The following is a 23,905-nucleotide window of genomic DNA, read 5'->3' as shown; positions in this document are numbered from 1 at the left end:
TTACTGGGGAAGAGTTTCTGACTTTATTATCTTTATTCTGACAGGGATAATAAATTATTACCTAGAGATTCCAGAGATAAATGAGGCACAGTGGTGAGCACAGGAGGCACCGTGGTCGTCTGCACAGTTATTAGAAGACACGTGGAATATTTGGGGGAAAAGGAAAAGGTTTCGTTTATAAAACTGAGGTTTTTCATGATGGATCCCACTGTTTTTTGTTATCATTTTATCATCATGTTGTCTCGTGTCTTCTCTGCACAGCTTTTTCTCCTTTTCTTTGCTTTCTGTAACACTGTTTTTGAAATGTGCCATGCTAAGCGACTTAAAGTTAAGTGCACAGGAGGAGATGCAAATATCAAAGTGTAACATTTAGAGGCAATTCTTTTTTCTATTTTTTTTGCACTTCTTCCACATTTGAAACAGTCAAACTCACTCATGTTTTGGACGATTACAAAACTCCCTGTAATACCAGAGTCGACAAGTCCTGAGAAACGACAGCTCAGATCACTTCTCTAACTCACCATCAACATTTTTTTTCCTCCATATTCACTTCAGAAATGAAGACACTGTACTTTTGTGCGAGTCTCACCACACATCTGCACAAAATTTGGCTTTATCACAAATATAAATCATCGTGTGACCTACTTCCAACTCTAAAAACATTCATAAAAATGATAAACTACACATATATAAACAAACCTAACAAAAAAAAACTTAACTGAAAAGAAAATTAAATATATAAAGTCATAATGTACGTGGCAGCAAAAACAGTGGAAGAACAAACCACTCATAATCCTCCATACATGTACTGAATGGGAATGTATACATGTGTTATTAAAAACATACACATGTATTATCATGTGACTTTAAAGTTTGTGCCTGTTACCAACGGAGACCTTGTAGCTTTAGTTAACTATTAACATTTTTTTTTATGATCAAGACCTGGGAAAACACATGTGTACATCACCAAGACCATAATATATAAAATATTTTTGCATAACTGTAACGCGGAGAGAGCGACATAAAACTGTCGTTCTCTTACATTACAATAAAAACATAGTAAGCAGAGCGACTGATCACATTATGTAAATACCTTCTATATTTTTAGAATGTTATGTTCATAGTCAATATATTAATTATAACAATTTATCAGTCTAATATTAACATCTTGATCTTGTTTGTTGAATATAAATTAGAATAAAGGGTAGCTGCCTGTTAATGGTTGCCACTAAAGAAAAAAAACTTGTTAAAGGGATAGTTCGCCCAAAATTCAAATTTCACTCATTATCTACTCACCCTCATGTGGACTAAGGGCTGGGAGAAGTTTCAGAGTCCTCCGTGGCTTCTCTGAGTTACAGCGGGGCTCGGTGCAGCACTGCATGTCCATATGACAGTAGTGAACGGGGCTCACTTTTCTTCGTCCAAAAAGACACACCAAAAAACATCCAAATACCTCCATACTGCTCGTCTGTAATGTCCCTCTTGTATTGAAGCGCCAACATGAGAAATTGTTCCGAAAAAAATTAAATAAGTCTATATTTTAAGCTTGTTTGTAGTGGAAGCTCCCAGTGTCTCAGTTCACTGCTCTTCCTGTGTCACTGCAAATCTCGCGTGATTTGCACTGACACCCAGTTCACGGCTCCGCAAATCACGCGAGATTCTGGCAGAGCAACACTGGGAGCTTCCGCTACAAACAAGCTTAAAATATAGACTTATTCAATTTTTTTCTGAACAATTTCTCATGTCGGGGCTTCAATACAAGAGGGACATTACAGACGAACACTATGGAGGTATTTGGATGTTTTTTGGTGTGTCTTTTTGGACGAAGAAAAGTTAGCTCCGTTCGCTACCGTCATATGGACATGCAGTGCTGCACGGAGCCCCCCTGTAACTCCGAAATTTCAATTTTGAGTGAACTATCCCTTTAAAACATGCTGCAACTTCGGTGCCAATGGAAATTTTTTGTTGTTGTTGTTGCGTCAAGGAAACGAAAAGGAGGAAAAACAAATAAATGAATAACAGGAAAGTTAAATGTGCAGCCGACTGTGTCTCTGAACTTATGACTATCAGTCAGTTTATTCATGTGATCATTAGTGATCATCATGTGATCGTTTCATCACAGCAGCATCTGATTGGCAACAACCTCCGTCTCTGTGTCGGTCGCATCATGGACGTTGAGGTGAGATCGATCTTTTATCAAAAAGATGAGATATCGGTCGCAGCTTTTTGTCCCGTTCTTTTCTTTGAGTCCAGACATTTAACCATTATTTGCATATTAACATCATTTGGAAAACAGCAGGGACGTGTCCCAGAGGACTGTGGGAGCTGGACTCTGTGTATGTGGACGGCCCGCAGAGGAAGGCAGCAGGACACCCAAGCTCTTTAAAAACCTGGGGCCAGATTCACAAAACCTTAAGAAAAAAAATCTTCTTAAGTGTCATTTTTTTCTTAACTTCAGCCTTAAGAAGAAAAAAAAAGAAGTCATATTCTCCAAAAAAGTTCCTAAGCATTTTCTCAACTTTCTTCTAAAGTTTCTTCTTTAAGAATAAATGGTATTCTTGAAATCAAGGTTCTTAAATTTGTCCTTAACTTTAAGACAACCTTGACCTGTCTTAAAATTCCTACGGTGAATAGGTAAGCCTCTAACATCGCCTTTTTCAACAAATTTTAGACAAGTTTAGACTAGTGGGTCATAGTAATTAAATATAATTTTTAACTAATTACACAAAGAGCCTGTTAACTGTTAGTTAGCATGTCAGTTAACAGTTTACATTAGTTTCATCCACCATAACCTCAAGCTCCTGCCTTGAAAAGTTTTCTGCATCTCTTTTTGTCCTTCTCCATTGTTAGTGAGTGACTGACGGTTAAGATGCAAACAATACGCTGTTTGGTGGCGCGTGCAATGCAACGCAGTTATGTATTTTAAGAAGTACTTAAGTAGGAAAAATAAGAAATTTGTAAGAAATAACTGTTCTTAAGAAAATATTGAAGAATTGCACTTAAGAATATTAATTTTCCTAAGAACATATTGGTGAATCCGGCCCCTGTTTCCTCCCAAACACTTGACTTATCTAGTTTTTGTCTTGTGTTTGTTTCTTTTTTTTCTTCTATTTTATCATTTGCTGCCAAAGTGAATTTTTTTTTGCAGATATAAAAAGGACAATAATCGTCCTAGTGTCCTGCAGCGTGTTGATGGAAAACATCCATCATCTGTGTGTGTGTGTGTGTGTGTGCTACAAGGACACTTTAAACGTGTGAGGCACCGAGAGGTGAAGACGAACTCACGCCGACCGAGCTCCAGAGGTCAGCTGATCCACCGGTGTTCTTCCTCCTGACGACGGCTCACAGCAACACGTCGTCCTCTTCCTCCTCCTCCTCCTCCTCCTCCTCCTATCTCTCCGCCACAGCGTCAGAGTCCATGTCGTTCAGCAGGTAAATGTCTGTGTGGCGCGACAAACCCATCGGCATCTGGAAGAGACAGAGAGGAAGAAGAGATGGAGCCGTTATCAATGAGGAGACTGTTGTGTCACTCAAATCAATTTAGTTTTATTTTAACATTCATGAAGATAATTTTAAATTACACAAAGAAAACATCTGATTTTTTTTTTGCCACAATTTGTTTTGGCTTAAAGATGATTCTCAGATTTTTATAAATAAATCACGTTGCAAATGATAATTTAGATAAAAAATAATTAAGAAAATACTGTAAAAACTCACAGAACTACCTGCTAAGTACACACAATGTCCTTATACAGTAATAACCTGTGTTCCTGCAGCTCATCTTAAACCAACTCTACATTTGACTCTGTTCTTTTATCAGACAATGAATTAACAGTTGTTTGATCAGAGGTAAATAAGGTCCAATCACTTTTGAATTTCAATTTGATTTGTTTTTATAATTATAAATTAAGGGTGCTCACCTTGGGTCAAAGTGCTACTTTCCAAATTCAACTTTCCTCATTTAAACCTGGAAAACAGTGTTTGTACTACACACGGCGCTACAGTCTAACATCTACTCTGATTGCAGAAGCTGAAAATATAATTATTCTATTGTATATGTATATTGTTTTAATGCATAGAAAACCTTTTAATCCAGACGTATTTTATATTTTACATTATTCTCACTGGTCAATTTACCAGCTAATGATGATATTACCTACACTGTAAATTAAAGCTGCTCTATACAGTACTGTAGTTAGCAGGTTGTACAGTAAGTTATCCAGTTTATTACATTATTCTCTCATTATGGGTTTTCTAAAATCAATATAATGACAAAACTATGTCAGATGTTGACTTTTTTGTTTTTTCCAATGCAACTACAACTAAAAATGCACAGATGACGAGTTCTTCCTCAGACATTCGGACAGAAGACACCAACAAATGTCCATGTATCCATTAGTTCCCATTTATTTTTGGACACATGGTGTTTTTATCATCCAGCAGCAAAAGGACAGACACTTGTTTATTTAATCCCATGAAAAGGAGCCAAAAAAATAAAAATAAAATAAAATTAGCGGTAAATTCAGAAGACACAGTCTAGAAATGGTGTAAACTTCAGTGTACAGTCCGACACTGGAGTTTGTGTTTCTGTAACAGTTAAAATGTTATTGTTGTTGTATTTTCCATCAGAGAGGCATCAATATGACAGAGTGGTTATCAGACTGATCATCTCACAAACACCTGAAAATGTGACGTTACACCTCGATTAAAAACCTACGAGAATCTTCTTATCTATGAAAACCTTTGAGAACTTTAAACTGCAGCTACCATAAAGTGAATATTTCATAGCACAATAACTTCTGAAAGAACCTGAGACCTTTACTGTAATTACTGGGACAAGACAAACAGCTGCCACTCTGCTGTTTATCACATATTATGCATCCCTTAACTGTAGGAAACCGTGTCATCCACAGTTCAATGTTAATGCTCTTATAGGTTAATATTTAAATCTTACATGGATATAGCTCAGTGAGGCGTGTCAGTACACGATATATCGTCTCATTTTAAAGTTTTTAAATCATGTTTTTCTTCATTTCTTTTAAGAAATTAGAAACTTCAGACATAAACACTTTTCTTTTTCTGCCGTCAGTTGAAAAGTGCAGCAGGCTGCAACTAAATCAGCCTCATTAAAGAGTGAAGCCATGTCAGTCTGGTAAAATAAGCTGTTGAAGTGTTTCTGTACGGTGGCCCTGAGGGCTCAACTCAATGTACAACACATGCAAAAACATAAATGTGCTGCAAATCATGAATCATGAAAACATGCACTGAAAAGAATGTGTCGTCAAGTTATATTTTCTGAATCTGAAGCATGTTTCTGTTTTTGCATGTGTTTTTCTCACGGTTGCAGTGAACTGAATTGAATTGAACCCTCAGGGCCACCGTAGTTTAAATGTGAAAGTGACTAATGATGTGACATTGAATCACTTCCTCCCTTATAAACTGTGGGAACAACAGGACATCGTCTTCACATCAGACTCATCCTGTTGTGTGTGTGTATGTGCGTATAATGAGTGTCAGATATGGTGTCTTCAATATATGGTATCAATACACTGTATAATCATAAATAATCTTTAATTAAATATGCCTATTGTTTGAGAAAAAAAACAAGCTGTGTTTAAACTTTTATTTTGAGAACAAATAAAAGCAGAATGTCCCATTTTTTATTTTGCCTTTGTATCATGTGACTCCTCTAAACTCATTAAATCCAGAGCCAAAACATGAGGAGGTATTAAATAACTCGTGTTGCACCGTCTGACCTGAATGTGAGCTGTAGTATTTTTAGACTTTCATTCACAAAATGACTACCTCCGCCGGCCCACAGAGCCAGACTGGTGATTATGGGCTGTAGAAATAACCCTGGCTATCTTTGCACTGGGTTTTCTTCTTTTTCTTCTTTTTCTTCATCTTTGTCATGGCAACCACAACAATTATTTTTAAACTTCGCTTCTCTCTGCACAGCAGGATAAAGATGTCGCAGTTTCAGGAAGTTGATGCTGAATAATGCAAATGATGCTGAATAAAACAAAAAAAATGAGGCAAAGAGAGAGGTATTCTGGATTCACAGAACAAAACAAAACAAAACAAAACAAAACAAAAACGTTTTAAAGATTTACATATCTATACATCCAACAGCTGAGCTCTGCCGCCTGTGCACTGTTAAAAATATATATCTTTTAATGCTCATTTTTTAAATTCCACTGACCAACCCGCGCTGCTGCTGCTGGTGTCTTTAACACTGAGGCACTAAAAAGAGGCTCTGAGGACGCGGCTGCATATTTCAGACGTCCACTCTGGACAAAACCAGGAACTTGACACACACAGTGAGGTAAAAACTTGTGCAATGATACTGAAACTTGTTGCCACTTTAAGCTTCTATACGTTGACATGTGCAGAGTAGACAGGAATCAGCTCAAAACATCACAAACCTTGAAAGCAAAAGTTGTTTTTTTTCCTTCACAACAACATCAGGGCTGGATATCAGTTTGGAGATTTTTAGTTCACAGAGTTAAAAAAAAAAAAATTAAAGATAATGTTGAATCAAGCTGCTACAGAGACGTGAGAAGAGTAGAATAGTAGAGGAAGTTGAGGTAGACTGAGACTTAATGGAAACAGAGCTACTAAGAAATAACTGTGGAAAACCATCGGCTGTTCTTTATAGATCTATAAAGAACAATATAACAGCTGCAAATGTGGATGTCTGGTCACGTTTTTATTATTAAAAATATATTTATAGCTTAAAACTATTATTTTATTTGTTATAATTTCACCTTAAATGTGATTTTCATAAGTTTCTGCTGAAGAAACTTACACGTCGTCATGTCAGTTTAAATCTGAAAATCACTGGAGCTTCTGTGTAAAATCTTAATTTTCTCACTGATTTCCTCTGAGCTGCTTTCCCAAATGTCTACAACACATTTTATAAAGTCTGAATATATTGATAATTAGGTGAATTATCAATAGAGTCGTGTAAATAACTCATGTCACAGTGTGTTTACAGGACTGTTAACAATTATAGATCAACAAAAACATGGTGTGCGTATGTTCCCTTAGAGCATCAAACACTGGTATCTGATATATGTGCTGGTGTATTGTTAATAAATTTGATTGACTGATTGATTTATTACCTAAAAAGCACCAAGTTTTGATACCCAGCCCTGCACAAAAATAATAAACACGTGACATAAAAGCAGAAAATGTGCTTTCGAGATCCTAAGCGATCTGGACCGGTCCTGGTTGTGTAACAGGAGTCAGAGTCTCCGAGAGGAAAGAAGAGGAAGCCGGCGGTTACATGTCCTGTTCAGCTCTACGAGTCGAACTCTGACTGTTCCTCTATCAACACAGCAGGTCGCTCTCTTACCCTGCTGCCACAGTCCAGGCACGAGACTCCCAGGGCAACCAGACAGTGCCAAGCCTGCAGAGCAAACACACAGCAGAGAGAGAGGAGAGAAGAGAGGAGAGAGGGGTTTGTGTTCAGACTAATGCATGGTGGAGGTTTTATGGTTTCACTTAAAAACAACAAAGAGACACTTAACTTTAGATCATTTCAGCACAGAAACATAAACTAAAAACAATAGTTCATGCGTTTACATACAGAATTTTCTTTCTTTTACAATGTAATTATGAGAATGAACAGAATGAGAGAGCAATTGTGATAGAAAACGAAAGTGAATAAATCTATTACAGTAGGCAAATGAATTAAATGCACAAACGTCAGGGAGATATTCTTCTTCCATTCCTTTCAGATGTGATTTTTTCTATTCTACTGTAAATATACAATAAGTAATGTTTAAACCAGTCGTCTATAGATGGAGCATCTGGTTTAACCCATTTTCTAACAGTTACACTTTTCCAAATTAGTATAATTGTGAAGTATAGTTGAGCATAAGGGGCCCGAAGAACGGCTCAGGCCATTTAAATGTGATGTTTTTCCCCAATAGGATCAACATTTCTGAAGAAAGCTTATAATTTTATCTCTTATACTATGTATGTATGTTTGTTGATTTTACCACTGTACTTTCCATGTTGGATCCTTGTTGAATGTGAGATTTAAACATATTGAAAGGAGAAATGTGGGGCTGAGTATTCAGTTGACTGCAATGTACTTGTTTGTACGTGATTTTGCACACTACTCAACGTGCACAACATGTTCCCATAAGTAGGAGAGCAGCTAAGTTTAGAAATCTGTCAGGAAATCTCTGGTAAAAAAGCAAAAAGTTGGTTAATTTATTAAAACTGCATCACTTTTGGAACAAAAATTTAAAATGCAATTTATTTGTGCTTAGACTGAGCGAGTGAGTTAAATAAGGTGGATGATTAAAACGTGGCAAACATGTTTATGCTTTGCCTTTGTCACAGAAACACTGTCTGCACTAAAAGTAAAAGAGTGTAAAGTTATCATCAGTCGTGCCAACTACTCACCAAGTAGCAAACGAAGCACAGGTAGGCGACGGAGAGCAGAGCGGCGAGGACGTAGAGCAGCACGCTGTTCAGCGCCGTCACGTAAACCACCACAAAGTACATGTTGATTGCACAAACCATCAGGATGACGACGCCGCCGGAAATCTTCCAGGCCCTAAAAAAAGAATAAGAGGAAGAAACTATTGAACCATTGAGAAATAAAGTTTCTTTCTCTCTCACAGGGACAGGATCCTGAGTAATACTCCATGTTCTCGCAACTGTGATGACGTTTTGCAGATTAGAGTAAATCCCTAGTTTGCGTAATGCGGCTTTGACTCATCCATACAAAACATGACTGACTGGGGTGATTTAATTTTCATAAATAAGTTTCCAACTAAATGACAGATCACAGTCTGAATCTGAGCATTTCTGACGGATCTGGAACAAGCACTGGAGTTGAATTTGACCAGTTAATAAATAACTGAACCAGAGTAAATTCACCTGGTTTCAGGTCGACCTGACTTTGATCCCAACACAGATCAAGTCAGGAGTCTCTGTGAAGATCTAGATTTGATTAAAGGACAATTTCAGGCAAATTCAACTCTAGTGGGGCTCTAGTTTCCTAACATTTTAGGTCTAAAAGAGATTTTCTTTTTAAAGTCTCCTGTTCTGCAGTCGTTCTGTCTGTATAATGGGAGCGCACAGATCTTAGGCTGTTTAGGCCGTTTACATCCCACAAAACCACAATTCTTTTTTCACAGACAACGTCAGATGTCAAGAAAAGACATAAGTCTTGCGCAAGAGGCTCCCATTATATGACACCATGGCAAAGCGGGGACAGACAGAACTACTGCAAATCATTAAAAAGAAAAGCTTTAGATTCATTATTTTAGACCAAAAATTTTAGGAAACTAAAGCCCCAGGTTGAATTTGTCTGGAACTGTCCTTTAATAAGAATAAAATGGTGGAAATCATCATTAGTACCGTACTTTCCGGACTATAAGCCGCTACTTTTTTCCCCGCCCCGATGTCCCAGCTCTCGTCTCTGCACACCGCAATACAAACGCGCTCTGTAAGCCGTAATCTTTTGTTTATGGCGGTTAAGACTACACAAACACACACGGCCGTAACATCGTATATGTTACGTAACGTTATCCACCTCCATTCATTGATTTTTCGCCGGCTTCGTTGTAAATAAATGCACATGGGCGAGAGGAGCGTAACCAAAACAGCGGAAAAGCGAGCGGACTTGCACAGTTCCCTTCTGTCTTTCTGTGTAAATATCTCACGTTAGAACATGAAAACCTGCGGCTTATATTAAAGTGCGGCCTATATACAGTATGTATTTTATTTTAAAATTTAGCTGGTGCGGCTTATACTCAGGTGCGCTCTCTGATCCACAGACAAAACTGATAAAGGACGCCTCACTGAATCTAGATAATAATTCTTTGTGTGAATAATATAACACAGTGCATATGATTAACAGATACATCATGTGCTGTTAGGAGAAACAAATAATGATAAAAAAAAACTGTGTTTCACTCACAATCCGTTTGCAAAGTCGTTCATGATGGACGTCAGACTGGTGAAGGTCAGGATTGGGATCAAAGCGAACGGAAGCTGTGGGATGTAAAAGTCACAGTGAATACTTTACAGGATTAAGGGCCGCACAAAAAGAAACAACACACGGAGGATAAGTGTCAGAAAGTTAGGTTTGACATTATGTAACGGTCGGCTAAAGAGTCAGTTTTGACCTGCATGCTCTGAAGCACGTTCAGGAAGTCGTTCATGCCCGTCAGATGCTGGACGTCCTGGAAAATGGCGACCAGCAGAGTGGGTACGATGGCGATGGAGCGGGTCAGCAGCACTCGTGCAAAGCGAGACCAACGGAGGTTCAGGAAACCCTGATAAGTAATTAGGAAAGTAAAAAAAAGAAAAAAGGTGAGTGTTCACAACTTTAAACGCATCTTTACTTAAATACAACGTTAACAACAGACTTCCTCACCTCCATGACAAACTGGCCAGAGTACGTTCCCGTCATGGTGGAGCTCTGACCGGCTGCCAGGATCCCCACGGCCCAGATGTAAAGAGCTGCAGGGCCGAAGAAACATCCCAGGACGACTCCCTGAACAAAGACATAAGCCCACAATTAATCATCTGATCATCCATCATCTATCTACTGTACCTATATATATACACATTTATAAAACAGAAAGGTGAAATCCGGCAATCTGATTGGTTGTTAACCGTGGTATAATGAGCATATACCACGGCTACTATTCTAAAGCCTTATCACAGCATAGGCTATCACTGCACGTCAGGCACGTATGATTGGTGTGAATGGAAGTTGTTGTCATGTATCCATGACAACGGACTGTTGCAGTCGGTAGCAAAAGACAGTCGGTGTTTTTACGATGTTTAAAAATGGACTTAAGTAGTTGAATTCACATGTTTAAGGTGAACTTTCACCTCCGGGGAGGGTTAACAATGGTAGAGGGGACTGAGCAGTGACTTTCACCTGAAAAAAAGCGGAGGAAAAGACGAGATGCAGAGCTAACTTGGAGCTAACGTCCGGAGAGGTGGGACTATTTTTTTCACAGTGGGGCTATTTTATTGGATAATATGTATTTCTGGTTGAATAAAACTACATGAAATTGATTACGTATTCCTCTTTCATATTGTCATTATTGGTAACCGTTTTATAAAAGCAATATATCACTCCAGTCCGTGGTATATGCTCATTATACCATTCTAAGGGGCTTTGCGTCGGGCCGAACAACGCCCCTTAGCTGTGGTATATACCTCGGACTGGAGTGATATATTGCTTAAATATACTGTAGAGAGAGAGATGGTGAATTAATTACGTGAGGCTGCTGATAATTAACAAAGATTTTCAGGGAGTCAAAACCCTCACAATGATGAAGTTATTTTTATTCATATTTGAGACAATGAGACAATGAGCTCAATAAAGCATCAAATGATCAATATGTAACACATGCTGTGTCCTAATTACACACTACATATTAATAGCACACAGTAGGTGTTGTCTCTGTATGCATGTGTGTAGGCGTAGCTGTGATAGACTTGGCGGTTAAGTTGACTCATTTGTCTTTTATGTGTTTATTTATAGTTTGTATTCTATTGCACTTTACTTATGTATTTTATGGTATTTTAATAATGGTATGTTTTATTGACCTGTACAGCACTTTGGTCAACTTCGGTTGTTTTTAAAGCACTTTATAAATAAAGTTTGAGTTGAGTTAAGTTGAGTCCTGTTCAGGTGGATTTTCTAATTATTGTGCTGAAGAAAATCTGATGTCAAGTAATTTGACCTAAAAAAAAAAAAGCATTTTCTACTTATTTCAAATCTCTGATCAGAGTCGACTAATTTCTGGACTGAACCAACTTACTTTTAAGATTTCTTGTCAAGTAAAATTTCCCTACTGCATGTTCAGATCATCTCCTCTTTCTCCTTTCTCCTCAGATTTGGTGTTTTTTTTTTCTTGTATTTTAGAAAAATCATTTTTGCAGTGTGCATCAGAGTCATTCCTAATGAGAAAACCCCCAGTTTGCATAATACAGCCTTGGTTTATCTATAAACAAAGTGACAGCATTGAGTTATTTTTAATAGTGTCCAGCTAAATGTCTGGTGACAAGATGAGAAAAGTTCTGCTTCTTCTTTCTTTTCCCTCTTATTATGAATCAGTTTCTTCTGAGGGTTTAAACTGATTCCCACTAAATCATGTGCAATTATCTAATAATATTAATGATAATGGACACCAGCTGCCTGATCTATATTTCCCTATGAGGATTTCATGTTGCAGTGATGATGCTCACCCCCTTGTAGATGTCGACCTCTAGCGTGCCGTTGTTGGCAGGGAACAGGTCTGAATGTGGAATCCCAGTGTCATTACACATTTTATTCTGCAACCAGGACACAAACACACACATAATACAAATACAATGAGCAACAATTTAACTTAATTTCAATCCATAAAACAAACAATAATGCTCCAACTTGGTGAAAAGTCGGTGAACTCACCACATCCATGTTAGTTTTTCCGTAGAAGGCCTCGGCGAAGACGGCCACCACGAAGACGTTGATGAGAAACGAGATGAAGAGAGCGATGGCAGACTCGATGAAGAAGTACTTGTTGGCTTCTTTTACGTCCTTCTTATTCCTGCGATCCACTTCCCGAGACTGGAGCACGAGGGAGTAAAACGGGAACGAACAATCAATCAACAACACACACGAATCGAATCTTTTCAATTTTGACTTTGACTGATTTCTTTTAGGTTCTGACCTTGACCAGCGCCGAGTGCAAGTAGATGTTGTGCGGCATGATGACTGCGCCTACGATCCCCACGGCCTGCTCCAGCTGCGCCGGTCCACAGCCTTCACAGTACGGTAGAAACATCCCCTTCAGCAGCTCGCCTTGGTCCGGCTTCACCAGCACGTACTACAGACAGACAGACAGGCCAGTCAAACATGTCAGCGTGCTAAAAGAAATGTCTCTGTAAAAACTAGACTGTGCTCCAAATGATTATGCACAATACATGTTGTCTTTGTTCTTTTTTTCCTTCCAAAACAGTCAATGTAATTGACAAATCCATGTATCATTCAGTTATTTGTGTGTCCAAAATAAAACCAAAACTAAAAAAACAAAATATATAATAACTTGTTTCTTCAATATTTGTTTCCAGAACCAAAATGAAACAACAGATAATGACTCGTTTTTATAATGTCCGATTTTGTGCACAAATTGAAAAGGGAAAAAACGGATAACGGGCGTTTCCAATTTGCATATTTGGACCCAGAAGTGAACATCTTACATTGTTTACAAACTGTAAAAGGGTCTATTAGCTGTACGCTACAGTGTATATGCACTTTCTTTCTTTTTCTCCCTTTTATGCCTTCATCCTATGAGTAAGGTCAAAGTAATTCATTTTTCATTAAATATCCAATGTTTTCTTATTTTTGCACATATTGCCATAAACTTGTGAGTTGCATAATCACGTCGAACAACCTCCTTAAGTTGTTCTTCTTTGATTAGGGTTCACTGGGAAAACTAACTGCTAAACCTGTCTGTGAGAGTGATGTCAGTGATCTAAACACACTCGTTGAAAAACTAAAAAAAAAGAAAAAAAAAGAAAAGTTTTCTTCACTGAAATCTTATTTGCATAATAATTTGTAACACAGTGTTTAAGTGAAACATTAAAAAAAGGGGCCTCACCTCGTAACCAAAGCTGATCGCCATGACGGTGATGAGGAAGCCAAAGAACGCTTCAAGTTTCCTCAGGCCTGCGAAGAGACAGAAGCTGTATCAACAAAGCTTTGGGGGCGAATAGTTTGCAGATCAAGTCAGCTTTATTTATAGAGCACATTTAAAAAACAACAAATGTGCTTTACAATTATGTACAAAACAACAACAAAAGAATATAAAAAGAGAGAGAGACAGAGAGAAGAGAGACAGAAATAAAATAAAATAAATGAGACAGGGTTTTTCAGCCGTGTTTTGAAAATATTAATGGAGGGGGTATAACGAACTGAGCAACTGAAGAAGCTCTGTCACCTCTGGGTTTGTTTTTTTTTTTAACTTTGTATATCTATGGGATGGAAAGCAGAGATTTGTCGGAGGATCTGAGGGGACGAGAGGTGGAGGAGGGAGTGAGGAGTTCAGAGATATAACCTGGTGCTAGGCCTCTACACTGTGCTTTAAAAACAAAAAACAGCACCTTAAAATCAATCCTGTGTTTTGCAGTGTGAGAGTCGTCTAATCGGGAGGAAATAAAGACATGAATCAGAGTTTCTAAGAGTTTAGCAATGGATCTTAGATAGAGGGTTAGTTGATTTGTTTATCAAATTTAAAAGCAGAGTCAAAGAGAAAAGAAAATATTTTTTTGCATGGGCTTTTAGGAGAGAGGACAGAGGAGCAACGGCACCGGTAAAAGAGGCCGGAATAATAAAGAGGATCAAGAGAAAAACCACCTCCACCTACCATATTTGTCTAGGAAGAGGAACACAAACGTGTCGGTGATGGTGATGAGGACTCCTGCCCACAGTGGGATCCTGCAGGAGAAACAAAGTCGCTTTTTATCACCATGACAGATAAAAAATAAAAATAAAAAATAAAAACTGTAAACTAAAAACTCAACGTGTCTGTTGAGCAGCAGGAAAAGATCTTACTTTCCCACGGAGAGGAGGTTGAGAGCGATGGCACAGCCGATGACCTCCTGCATGTCTGAGCCGATGATCGCCAGTTCGACCATCAGCCAGAGGAGGATACGAGGAACCTGGACGGGGAAAATGATTTAAGAAAAATAAAGCACTCATATATAAATAGTTAAAGGGATAGTGCAACATTTTGGCAAATTGAAAAAAAAAACATTATTTGTCGGTGCAAGCTATTTTTAGAAAGGCGGAGCAGAGCCGCGAGCTGCTCAGAGCTACGCTACGGAGGCTCATGGGATTTCTTGGTTTCCCTCATCAAACTCATCATATACACAATCCAACAACTCCAAAAGACTCTGGTGGACAAGTTGTGACCTGCACATTCACCACGCTATGAGATAATAACAGAACGTTATCAGACAGAGTTGTTTTAGAGGGAAATTCATGCAAAACCAGCTGATAGCGTTCCCGTGTCTGTATTTCCCTCTAAAACAACTCTGTCTGGTAAAGTTCTGTTATTATCTCATAGCGTGGTGAATGTGCAGGTCACAACTTGTCCATCAGAGCGTTGTGGAGTTGTTGGATTGTGTATTTGATGAGTCTGATGAGGGAAACCAAGAAATCCCAAGAGCCTCCGTAGCGTAGCTCTGAGCAGCTCGCGGCTCTGCTCCGCCGCTCTAAAAATAGCTTGCACCGACAATTAAAGGTAACGAACCTACTGCTATTATGACTATAGGGATTATGGCAATGGGCCAATTTGCCAAAATGTTGAACTATCCTTTAATGTACAACAACGACAAAGAGGAAGTTCAGTGTATGATGGGAGTCGTAGATACTCACAGTGGGATACTGCCGGTTGCAGACTTCAGCCAGGTGCATCCCCGTGACGACCCCGAGGCGAGCGGCTAACCGCTGCAGCAGCAGCCCGATGATGGTGGCGAACAGCAGCACCCACAGGAGCTGGAGAGACGGGGACGACAACATCAGCACCGACTCACAACTAATGAAAACTAAACTGTCAAGGTACAATAAAACATATCACATACAAGTATCCTTAGTTATTTATTTATTATTATGATATAATATATTATATTATATTAAAACATCCAAGGGGGCGGTGCGTGGCGCAGTGGGTAAAGCGGCCGCCCCATGTAGAGGCTACAGTCCTCGCTGCAGGCGTCCCCGGTTCGAATCCCATGTCGGGCAGCCCTTTCCTGCATGTCATTCCCCCTCTCTCTGCCTCCCCCTTTCCTGTCTATCTCACTGTGTGCTATGAAAGAAAGGCAATAAGCCAAAAATATACTTTGGAAAAAAAAAAAAAAGACATCCAAGGAGGTTGACTGTATGCCTTGCTCTTCATTCATCGAGATGCACAGTATTTCTATTGTATCATATGTTTATATATTAATTGTGATACAGATGTGATGTGATACTCAATGTAAATGTGACATTGGTTTCTGTTCCGTTTATGTGCCTTCCCTCCTAATAAAAATATTTAAAACTTTCATGTTTTGCCAGAAGTAGAGTGCATTTCCCATGAGCTCTAGCGCATGTTGTCGTAAAGACGCTTATCTGGCTCACACCTCAGGGCTCCAGACTAACTTTTTTGTGAGCAAATTACTTTGGAAATGTATTTAAAATCCTTAAGAACAGCCTCTAGCAGGATGCAGTTAATCGCTCTGTCTTTCCGAGGAAATGCTGGGCGAGCCGACCACTAAATAATAATATCAAAATAACGCTATATTAGATTTATCGAAAATGGACACATAAAAAACAAGTGTGGGTAACGTAGATTCATTAATATGAGACTCTTTTATAACCAAAATCAACCTTCACTGGGTATCTTTTAAAAAATAAATAAATAAAATAAAATAAAAAATATCAGCTGTAACGTTTGTATTGTGTCACCTTGAAGCCAGCCTTAGCTCCAGACTGCAGGTCAGACTCAATGTTCCCTGGATCCAGATACGCAATGCTCATCAAAAACCCCGGTCCAGTGAAGGCCCAGAGTTTACGGAAACTGAAGATCTGAACGGAAAAGAAAAGAAAAGAAAAGAAGAATATAAAACCACCGCTACTGTACAGTATATATAATTGGGGTGTTAACGGTTCACACAAGTCACGGTTCGGTACAACGGGCAAAAAGCAACAAAAAGTCACGTATGTAAAAAAACAGACACCAATTGAATGTAAAACTAATAACCATGTTCTGTTATAAAAGTAAAAAATAAATAGAAATATAGAATAATATAGAACATAAAACAAGTGTATTAGGAATGTTATAATACCATTTATTCATTCTAGAGGAAAAAACACCCTGATAGCACTTAAAAAAGAAACTAACATCAATGTTGTTTTACACAGTTAATGTATATGTAGGCTTTCAAATACTCAATCTGCCCTATTCATCGTATGACTGTGTGCACCGAGCCGTGACAGACGAATACCAATACCGTTACACCCCTAATGTATAACAATAGATAAATAATAAACCAGTTGTCGTCATGTACCTGGTTGCCACCTTCGGGAATCGGCACCTTGTCTTCGAAGTAGGTGGAGAACGGCTCCTCCTGCACCTCGGGCGAGGCCGGAGGAGAGATGGAGCTGTACTGGTTGGTCTGCGCTCCGTTCTCAGGGGCGGCGTCCTCTGGAAAAACCACAGAGGAAGAGAAACCACACGAGGACAAAGAAGTGAGAGTGATGATGAGATACATTACAGAACAGAACAATCATTATCGTTGGTGCCTCCAGGCTTTTCTGTCAGATGCCAGTTTCTTCATTCTTGTGGTTTTCATTATGAAAATGTTTCAAACAGTAGCTTAATTACTGTGATTTGGATTTGTTGTCCTTCTCAAACTTAAATCGAGAAGTCTTGTTTCAGTGTCACCTGCAACGTGCTGATAGCGAAATGACAAAATGCATCGTTTCCTCTATGAAACACTGAATTCATCTGATTACGAAAGAGAAATACAATTCGTCTAACTGTTTAAAAAAGCTGAAGGCAGTCATTATTCACTATTTAAAGTCCACGTATTTAGCATTTATGTTTTTATCTTATCTGAATTTACATATTTATCCTTTCAAAAAGATTAAAGTGAAGTTTACAGGGAGATCAGAAACACCTGAACGAGCCATTTCAAAATAATCCAATCAGACGTTCCCAGCTTTTTGAATAACTTTACAACATATTTCATCTCCGTCTACCAAGGAAAATGTTTGAATGTTTATTAAAGATCCATTCTATATTGAGATAAGGCAATCTATGCCGTTGTAAAGGACTATATGTTGTAAAAAATCACAGGACTGATGAACGTACAGCAGCTGCCACTTCAGTGATTCAGTGTAAGTTTAAATTACATGTTTGTAGTTGGTCAATAAGAAAAACATGTAATTACAGCCACATTATGCAAATCTTGAACCCAGTGACCGAGAACACAATAAAGAGATAAAGCTCAACGGATCAGTGAGTGAACGTACACACAACACAACTAAAACCTTTAAATTAAAAGCTCTTCTGTGATCTATAACCACTGTTTAAAACATTTCAGACAAATACCGGTATATATAATTATGATTAACCCTTTAATTACAGCCGTGTGCTACGATACTCACTGAGTTTGGACTTTTCATTCTGTCTTCGCTCCATCTCCAACTCACTCACTCACTCACTGCCGGCCCCAAAGTCCACTGTTCCCTCATAATGTCTCTGCTTTTATACGACTCGTGTCTAAGATGTCACAATGTCATTATGACATCATCGTCATCATCTGTTTCTATTCTAACAGAGACCGTCCGACACAGAGAGAGAAAGAGAGACAGCACAGACAAAGGCCAAATCTGTGCTCCTGGTTGTCAACCTATTAAACCTCAGGCACAAATAACAGTGTCACCTGACCTTTACTCTTTTTTACAGATCACGCAGCATCACGCAAGCAGCTGTAAAGTTCATAGAAGAAACTGAAAATTAACAAGATTAGGACTCTTACACCCTTCGATCCACCCTTAAAACACATCTTAAAGAGGAACTATGCAAGTCTGGTCTCTTCTCCTCTGTGTTGCTAACCCTCCTTCTGGCCATGTGCATTTGTTTACAACGAAGCCGGCGCAAAATCAATCACTCATGGAGCGGTGGATGACTTACAGTATATAACACATACGATGTTACGACGTGTATATTTGTGTAGTCTTATCTTTATGGGTTACACAGCGCGTTTGTGTCGCGGTGCCGCAGAGACGAGAGCTGGGACACCGGGGCGGCGAGCGAGTAACTACACTGATGTTACAAGGTTGGTTTTCAGTCGTGAGACGCCAAGTGGAAGTTCGTTGTCACTCGTAATAAGTTGTGTAGTTAACTATCACAATTACTCCGGAGCTTTTTAATTAAGGTAAAAATGCAGCATAGCCACGGGAGAAATCCTGCGTAGTTCCTCATCAGTTTAACATGTCCTAGAGGGCCTATGCTTTGGAATAGATTACCTCCCTTTTTAAGATCCATATCTTCCCACTCACTTTTTAAAATGCAGCTAAAAAAAACATCTTAACCTTTCATGAATCCTTCATATATTACATACAGTCACTTTCATCCTCTCCATTGCCCTACATCCTTATTCTCGGCCTTTTCTCTATGATTTCAACCCCTATATACAGTATATAAATGAATATTTTGTACTTTATTTCCATTGTCTCTACTTGTTATTAATTACTCTGTTTTTATCCCCTCACTTTGTTCATATTACATTGATAATGTATGCACTTAATCTTCTTTTTCAATGTTTATTTGTTAGTCTTTGAAATCTGAATTGCTTGTAATTATTGAAAAGGCTTCGTTCCCTCCTTGCACCATTGAGTTTAAATGTGTGCTAAAGAAAAAAAAAACTAGATTTAAAACCTAAACCTCTGTTCTTGTTTGTCTTTTTATTCTCATTTTATTGTATTTTTAATCTGTCTGTTCTTTTTAAATAATTTTTTTGTTTTTGTTAACCGTTTTGTGCTCTATGTCCTGTATGTAAATCACTGTGCAGCACTTTGATAAACTTTCATGTTTTGGAAATGTGCTATATACAGTAAATAAAGTGGATTGGATGAACTCCTTTTTGTAAAAAAAGTTTTTAAAAGTTGAACTGTGTCGCTGTAAAAGTGAAATATACTGATGTGAAATGTTGTTTTAACACAGACGCTGAGCCTATACGCAGCTTTATATAAACATTCGGTGAGCAGGGTGTGTGTGTGTGTGTGTTATCTTTTACAGCCGTTACCTTCCATGAGGTCGTCGTCTTGCATGGTCTTCATCAGGGCAGGCTGAGGGATCCCTGGGATGTCAGAGGGATGGATGTCAGCCTCCCTGCAGAAACACAACAACACTGAAGTTACACAAGTTGGATAAACATGAGACACATCTCTGTGGTCGTTGAGGTGAGGGTGAAACTGCGGTTGTTGTTGTGCTGCATTAAGTGAAGCTTTTTGGTCGCAAACTTCAGCTTTTTTTTCCCACATCAACACGAGACACGACTCAGCAAAAACTTGTTCTCCTTTTTATTAAAAGGGCAACAACATTAAAAAAAAAATCACGAGTCATAAGTGTCAAAGTGACTCGGCAACATTTAACAGTATGTGTAAGGGTCGTTGTACAGAGAACTCTCAATAGGAAACGAGTTGCGTCGCAGTTTCACTTCCATCACATCCATCCTTTCTCTAACCTTCGGCTCACAACGGTGTGAAAAAAAAAACTGGAGCCTTGAAACTCAAACAAGACTGGATGGTTTTATAACAGCACAGAGCCGAGGCCGCTCTGAGATCACATGACTCTGTGGTCATATGAGGCTGCAGACGGAGCAGCTTTCCCAGACAGCCGGTTTCCATCAGTGTGCCACTTCCTCTGGGCGATCATGTGCCCTGAGTAACCACCATCATCATCATCATCATCATCATCATCATCATCATCATCATCATCATCATCAAAGAAAAACAATCTAAAAATACTAAAAATCTGACTAATACACCAGTTAGCAGCACAATGTGAGTGTCAAAGGTGTCACAAAGGTCGTGAGCTTTATTCCAACTGGCCTTTTCTGAAGCGACGACACAAATAAGGAACTTTCTTGTTCTTTCTCACACTCCAATTTCGCAGCTTTCTTTACAAAAACAAAAATCAAACACTTACTTAAAAAATAAAAGACAGGAAATAAAATCAATAAGGGAAAAAAACTGTAAAAAATATAACTTTTAAAACAGGTCAGATTTAACAGTAAACTACAGGATCGATCTAACCGCAGACAGTTATGCATGTATGCAGAGCTGCGGCTGCAGACTCAGCAGTCATTCAAGTTACTGAACACGCTAAAAAGACTATAAAATGAGGTTTAAATTAGGTCAGCACAATGAATCCATACATATCATAATCACAACATTGCAAAAAGTGGAATACTTAAATAAATGGTGGGAACAGCTCAACAAATCTCAAAACTCAAAAATCTCAACTTTGTTTTGATACGCCACCCAAGATAAATCACAAAAGCAAAAGTGACAAATTCCAACTTTGATCACAATCAAAACATCTGCCAAGTGCCAATATACTCTAAACATAGTTTTCTATATTGTGTAATGTGTGCAGCACTATTTCTATTTATTTCTGACACCACCAGTCTCCACAGAAGATAAAATCAATAACGAACCATTTATAATCCTGAACTAGTACAAATTATCCAAATATTTCTAATGTCAGAGCAGTTCAGGTACGTCATGTGCTTCTGAAACTCAAACAACTCTGTGCACCTCTCCTACGTCTCTCAGCGACCACCCAGCAGCGTGTGTCTCATTACAACACTGAGTTAATCTCACCAACCGGGTGTGAGAGAACAACGTCCAGCGACAGTGGAAGTGATCTCACCGTCACCCACATGTCTCATCACGTCTGATTGTTTACTGATAAAGACGACAGAGGAAAACTTCAGTGTGCAGGTTTTTAACTCTGTTTGTTTTTCAGATGACATCCGTTGACTGGAGCTTCAGATCTGCATCATTTATCTTTTTCTTTTTCCTCACACTGAATGTGAAGGCTGTTGGTTTTTTGATCAGCTCCCAGCAGCAGCAGCAGCGGCAGCAGCAGCTGTGCTTTTCGTTCTGTGCTGTGACCTGGACTCCAGTCCTGGATTGTGTAACTATCGTTTAATGTGTCAGCACTAATCTTGTCAAATACCACAAGCACCCACGTGTAAGTGGTGATAAAGAGAGAGAGACTCTGACATTAAAAGACTTAAAGTAGCAAGAATTTACTCAAACAAATCAAAACTGTAGATTTTCAGAATGAATATATGAAAACATAAACTTACACATTCACCTACATGATGGATTTTGATGTCACAACTATTATAAATCTGAATTTGAAAATATTAAACCTACTTAAAACATTAAGTTATCCATCCAGCTTCCACTACCGGACCTCATGTTAACCTAATCTGCACAGAACAGATTTTACAATCACAACTGTCGATCAATGACAACTCCCAAACTGACAAATGTTCTTCAATGTTACGCCCCTCAATTTTAGGAGCTTTAACAGACTTTTACACTTCCATAGATATAAAATATATAAAATGAAAAGAAGCTCAACAGAGCGATGGCAAACATCAAAGACAAGTATTTTGAAATGTTATACAACTGTGATATTTTTTATGTCACAAAGGAGCTGCAACAAAATATGAAAACATGCACATCCGACACCTGCACAGCTCCGATCAACACAATGGGCATTCAGTTCCTGTGAAGGTTGAACAGTGAGTTGTGTTGTTGTGTGTGATGCCGTCGATCCAGGAAACTCTGTGTTCAAGAATTTTGGCTCTGGCAAAAACTGGCTGATCGAGAACGTGCCGACACCGAACCCACAGTGTTACTGACTGAACTATACCTGTGTTTTCCATGACCTAACAACAACATCAACAAGTGAAATTTAACAAATAAAGTGGAACTTTTTTCATAATGTAACTGACAAGAGGTGTTGATGGTATATTTATCATGTTACTTCCTCTTTTTTTTTTTTTTTTTACAAATGGCAGCATGTTCTGTAGAGCTGTGACTAGACGTGCCCATGTGAAAGTTAATAATTCACATGTAAGAAGAAGATATAGGCATCTATCTATCAAGTTATTTGACAGGTTAATAGATTCACAGTTTCACAAAACTGATTTCTGTTCTTGCACATCATTTCATCATTTCATGTATTCATTACTCACTACAAGTAGTGGAGTCACTGTACTCCTCTAGGAAATGCACTAAGAGGAATATTATGTTTTTGTAGGTTTTGACACTTTATCCTATTCATGCAAACTAAGTTTCCACCACAGTATCACTTAATATTCAAGGTGCATGAAGAAAGAAAAGCTCCAAACTCCAGCAACACTTGTGGTAATAACAAAACCTAAAGTTATTAATAACACCTTGTTAGTTACAGTTACATTTATCATTTACAGTTGTTTATTATCCTTCTCTTTGTTAGCCCATGACTTGTTTAAACACAATGCAAAGCTTCAAGATAATCAGTTCACTATCCATATCATACAAAGAATAAGAGCATTCAAAGAGCCAGAGGATACTTGACACAATAATGACAATAATGATGACTGATGCTCAGATTTACAGCTTTGACCTCTGTATTACCACCCCAGTTACTGTGAAACACACCAATGACAACTCACTTTAATAAAGCTAAAATAAGTGTCAGTATATTTAACACACCCCCAGACTGAGAAGTGAGCAGAAGTGAGGCTGTAATCACAGTTTAACCCAGAAAACCACACTTGACCTCTCGACCTGGTCACTTGTGTTAGTTAATACAGTTTAATCACCCAACTATAAAACAAACAAGCTACCATTAATGATGTGAATTAGACATGTGTGAACCAAGCAGCCTTGACCACCACCGTCTAACATCAAATCCTATCGATTACAAATACATCCGTGCGCCAATATCAACATTGCCGGTTCACTGATACTGTCAAGCTAACGAGTTAGCCACCTGGTGGGAACTGACAGAGAAAGTATTACAACGTCCTTACCTGTGTATAAGGTATGAGAAGGTAAAACAACAGGATGCGTCCTATCCTGTCGATTAAAAGTGTCTGTTTTTTTCAGGCGGAAACCATGTGTATACGTGTGTTAGCTCAGTAGCATGTTAGCGAGCTAAATTCCGGCAAAGTCGTATCTATCGTGTGTAACGTATGTGTGTGTGAGTGGAGGTCGCACTGCGCATGTGCGGGGATCCTGGGCTTCTTCCTGATTGGTCGAGACGAGAGACGAGAGATTCAGCCCTGGGATCAGGTTGTCAGGTGCAACCGTTGTCAT

General features: G+C 38.6%; 1 protein-coding gene across 2 annotated transcripts; it reads right to left on the bottom strand.

The window, feature by feature from the left end:
• Window positions 1–3,050: 3,050 nt before the first annotated feature.
• Window positions 3,051–23,811, bottom strand: slc11a2 (solute carrier family 11 member 2). 2 transcript variants are annotated; one of them, XM_085775774.1, is made up of 17 exons: window positions 23,620–23,811; window positions 19,825–19,910; window positions 17,080–17,216; window positions 16,478–16,597; window positions 15,410–15,529; window positions 14,585–14,691; window positions 14,397–14,467; window positions 13,632–13,699; window positions 12,702–12,857; window positions 12,440–12,598; window positions 12,235–12,321; window positions 10,403–10,522; window positions 10,152–10,301; window positions 9,944–10,017; window positions 8,419–8,572; window positions 7,358–7,411; window positions 3,051–3,468 (listed from the first exon to the last, which is right to left on the bottom strand). In XM_085775774.1, the coding sequence occupies exons 2-17, from the start codon at window positions 19,856–19,858 to the stop codon at window positions 3,391–3,393; spliced, it is 1,689 nt and encodes a 562-aa protein (XP_085631900.1). In that variant the 5' UTR covers window positions 19,859–19,910; window positions 23,620–23,811; the 3' UTR covers window positions 3,051–3,390. The 2 variants fall into 2 exon arrangements, with proteins under 2 accessions (XP_085631900.1, XP_085631901.1); XM_085775775.1 differs by lacking the exons at window positions 19,825–19,910; window positions 23,620–23,811 and adding an exon at window positions 18,182–18,292 and having other exon boundaries at window positions 3,212–3,468.
• Window positions 23,812–23,905: the final 94 nt, after the last annotated feature.

This window comes from Trachurus japonicus, chromosome 5 (genome assembly GCF_045865225.1).
Source record: "Trachurus japonicus isolate A0001 chromosome 5, Traja_1.0".
Classification (NCBI taxonomy): domain Eukaryota; kingdom Metazoa; phylum Chordata; class Actinopteri; order Carangiformes; family Carangidae; genus Trachurus; species Trachurus japonicus.
The sequence above is the reverse complement of the archived record's forward strand: the minus strand, read 5'-3'. Positions and strand labels throughout refer to the sequence as shown.

Excerpts from the sequence above, each read along its gene's own strand:
- slc11a2 (XM_085775774.1), bottom strand. The coding sequence starts at position 19,858 with ATGAAGACCATGCAAGACGACGACCTCATGGAAG. Across the intron at positions 16,598-17,079 it reads TTCCCGAAGGTGGCAACCAG|ATCTTCAGTTTCCGTAAACT; the intron begins GTACATGACGAC and ends TTTTCCGTTCAG. Across the intron at positions 3,469-7,357 it reads GCCTGGACTGTGGCAGCAGG|ATGCCGATGGGTTTGTCGCG; the intron begins GTAAGAGAGCGA and ends TGTCTCTTCCAG.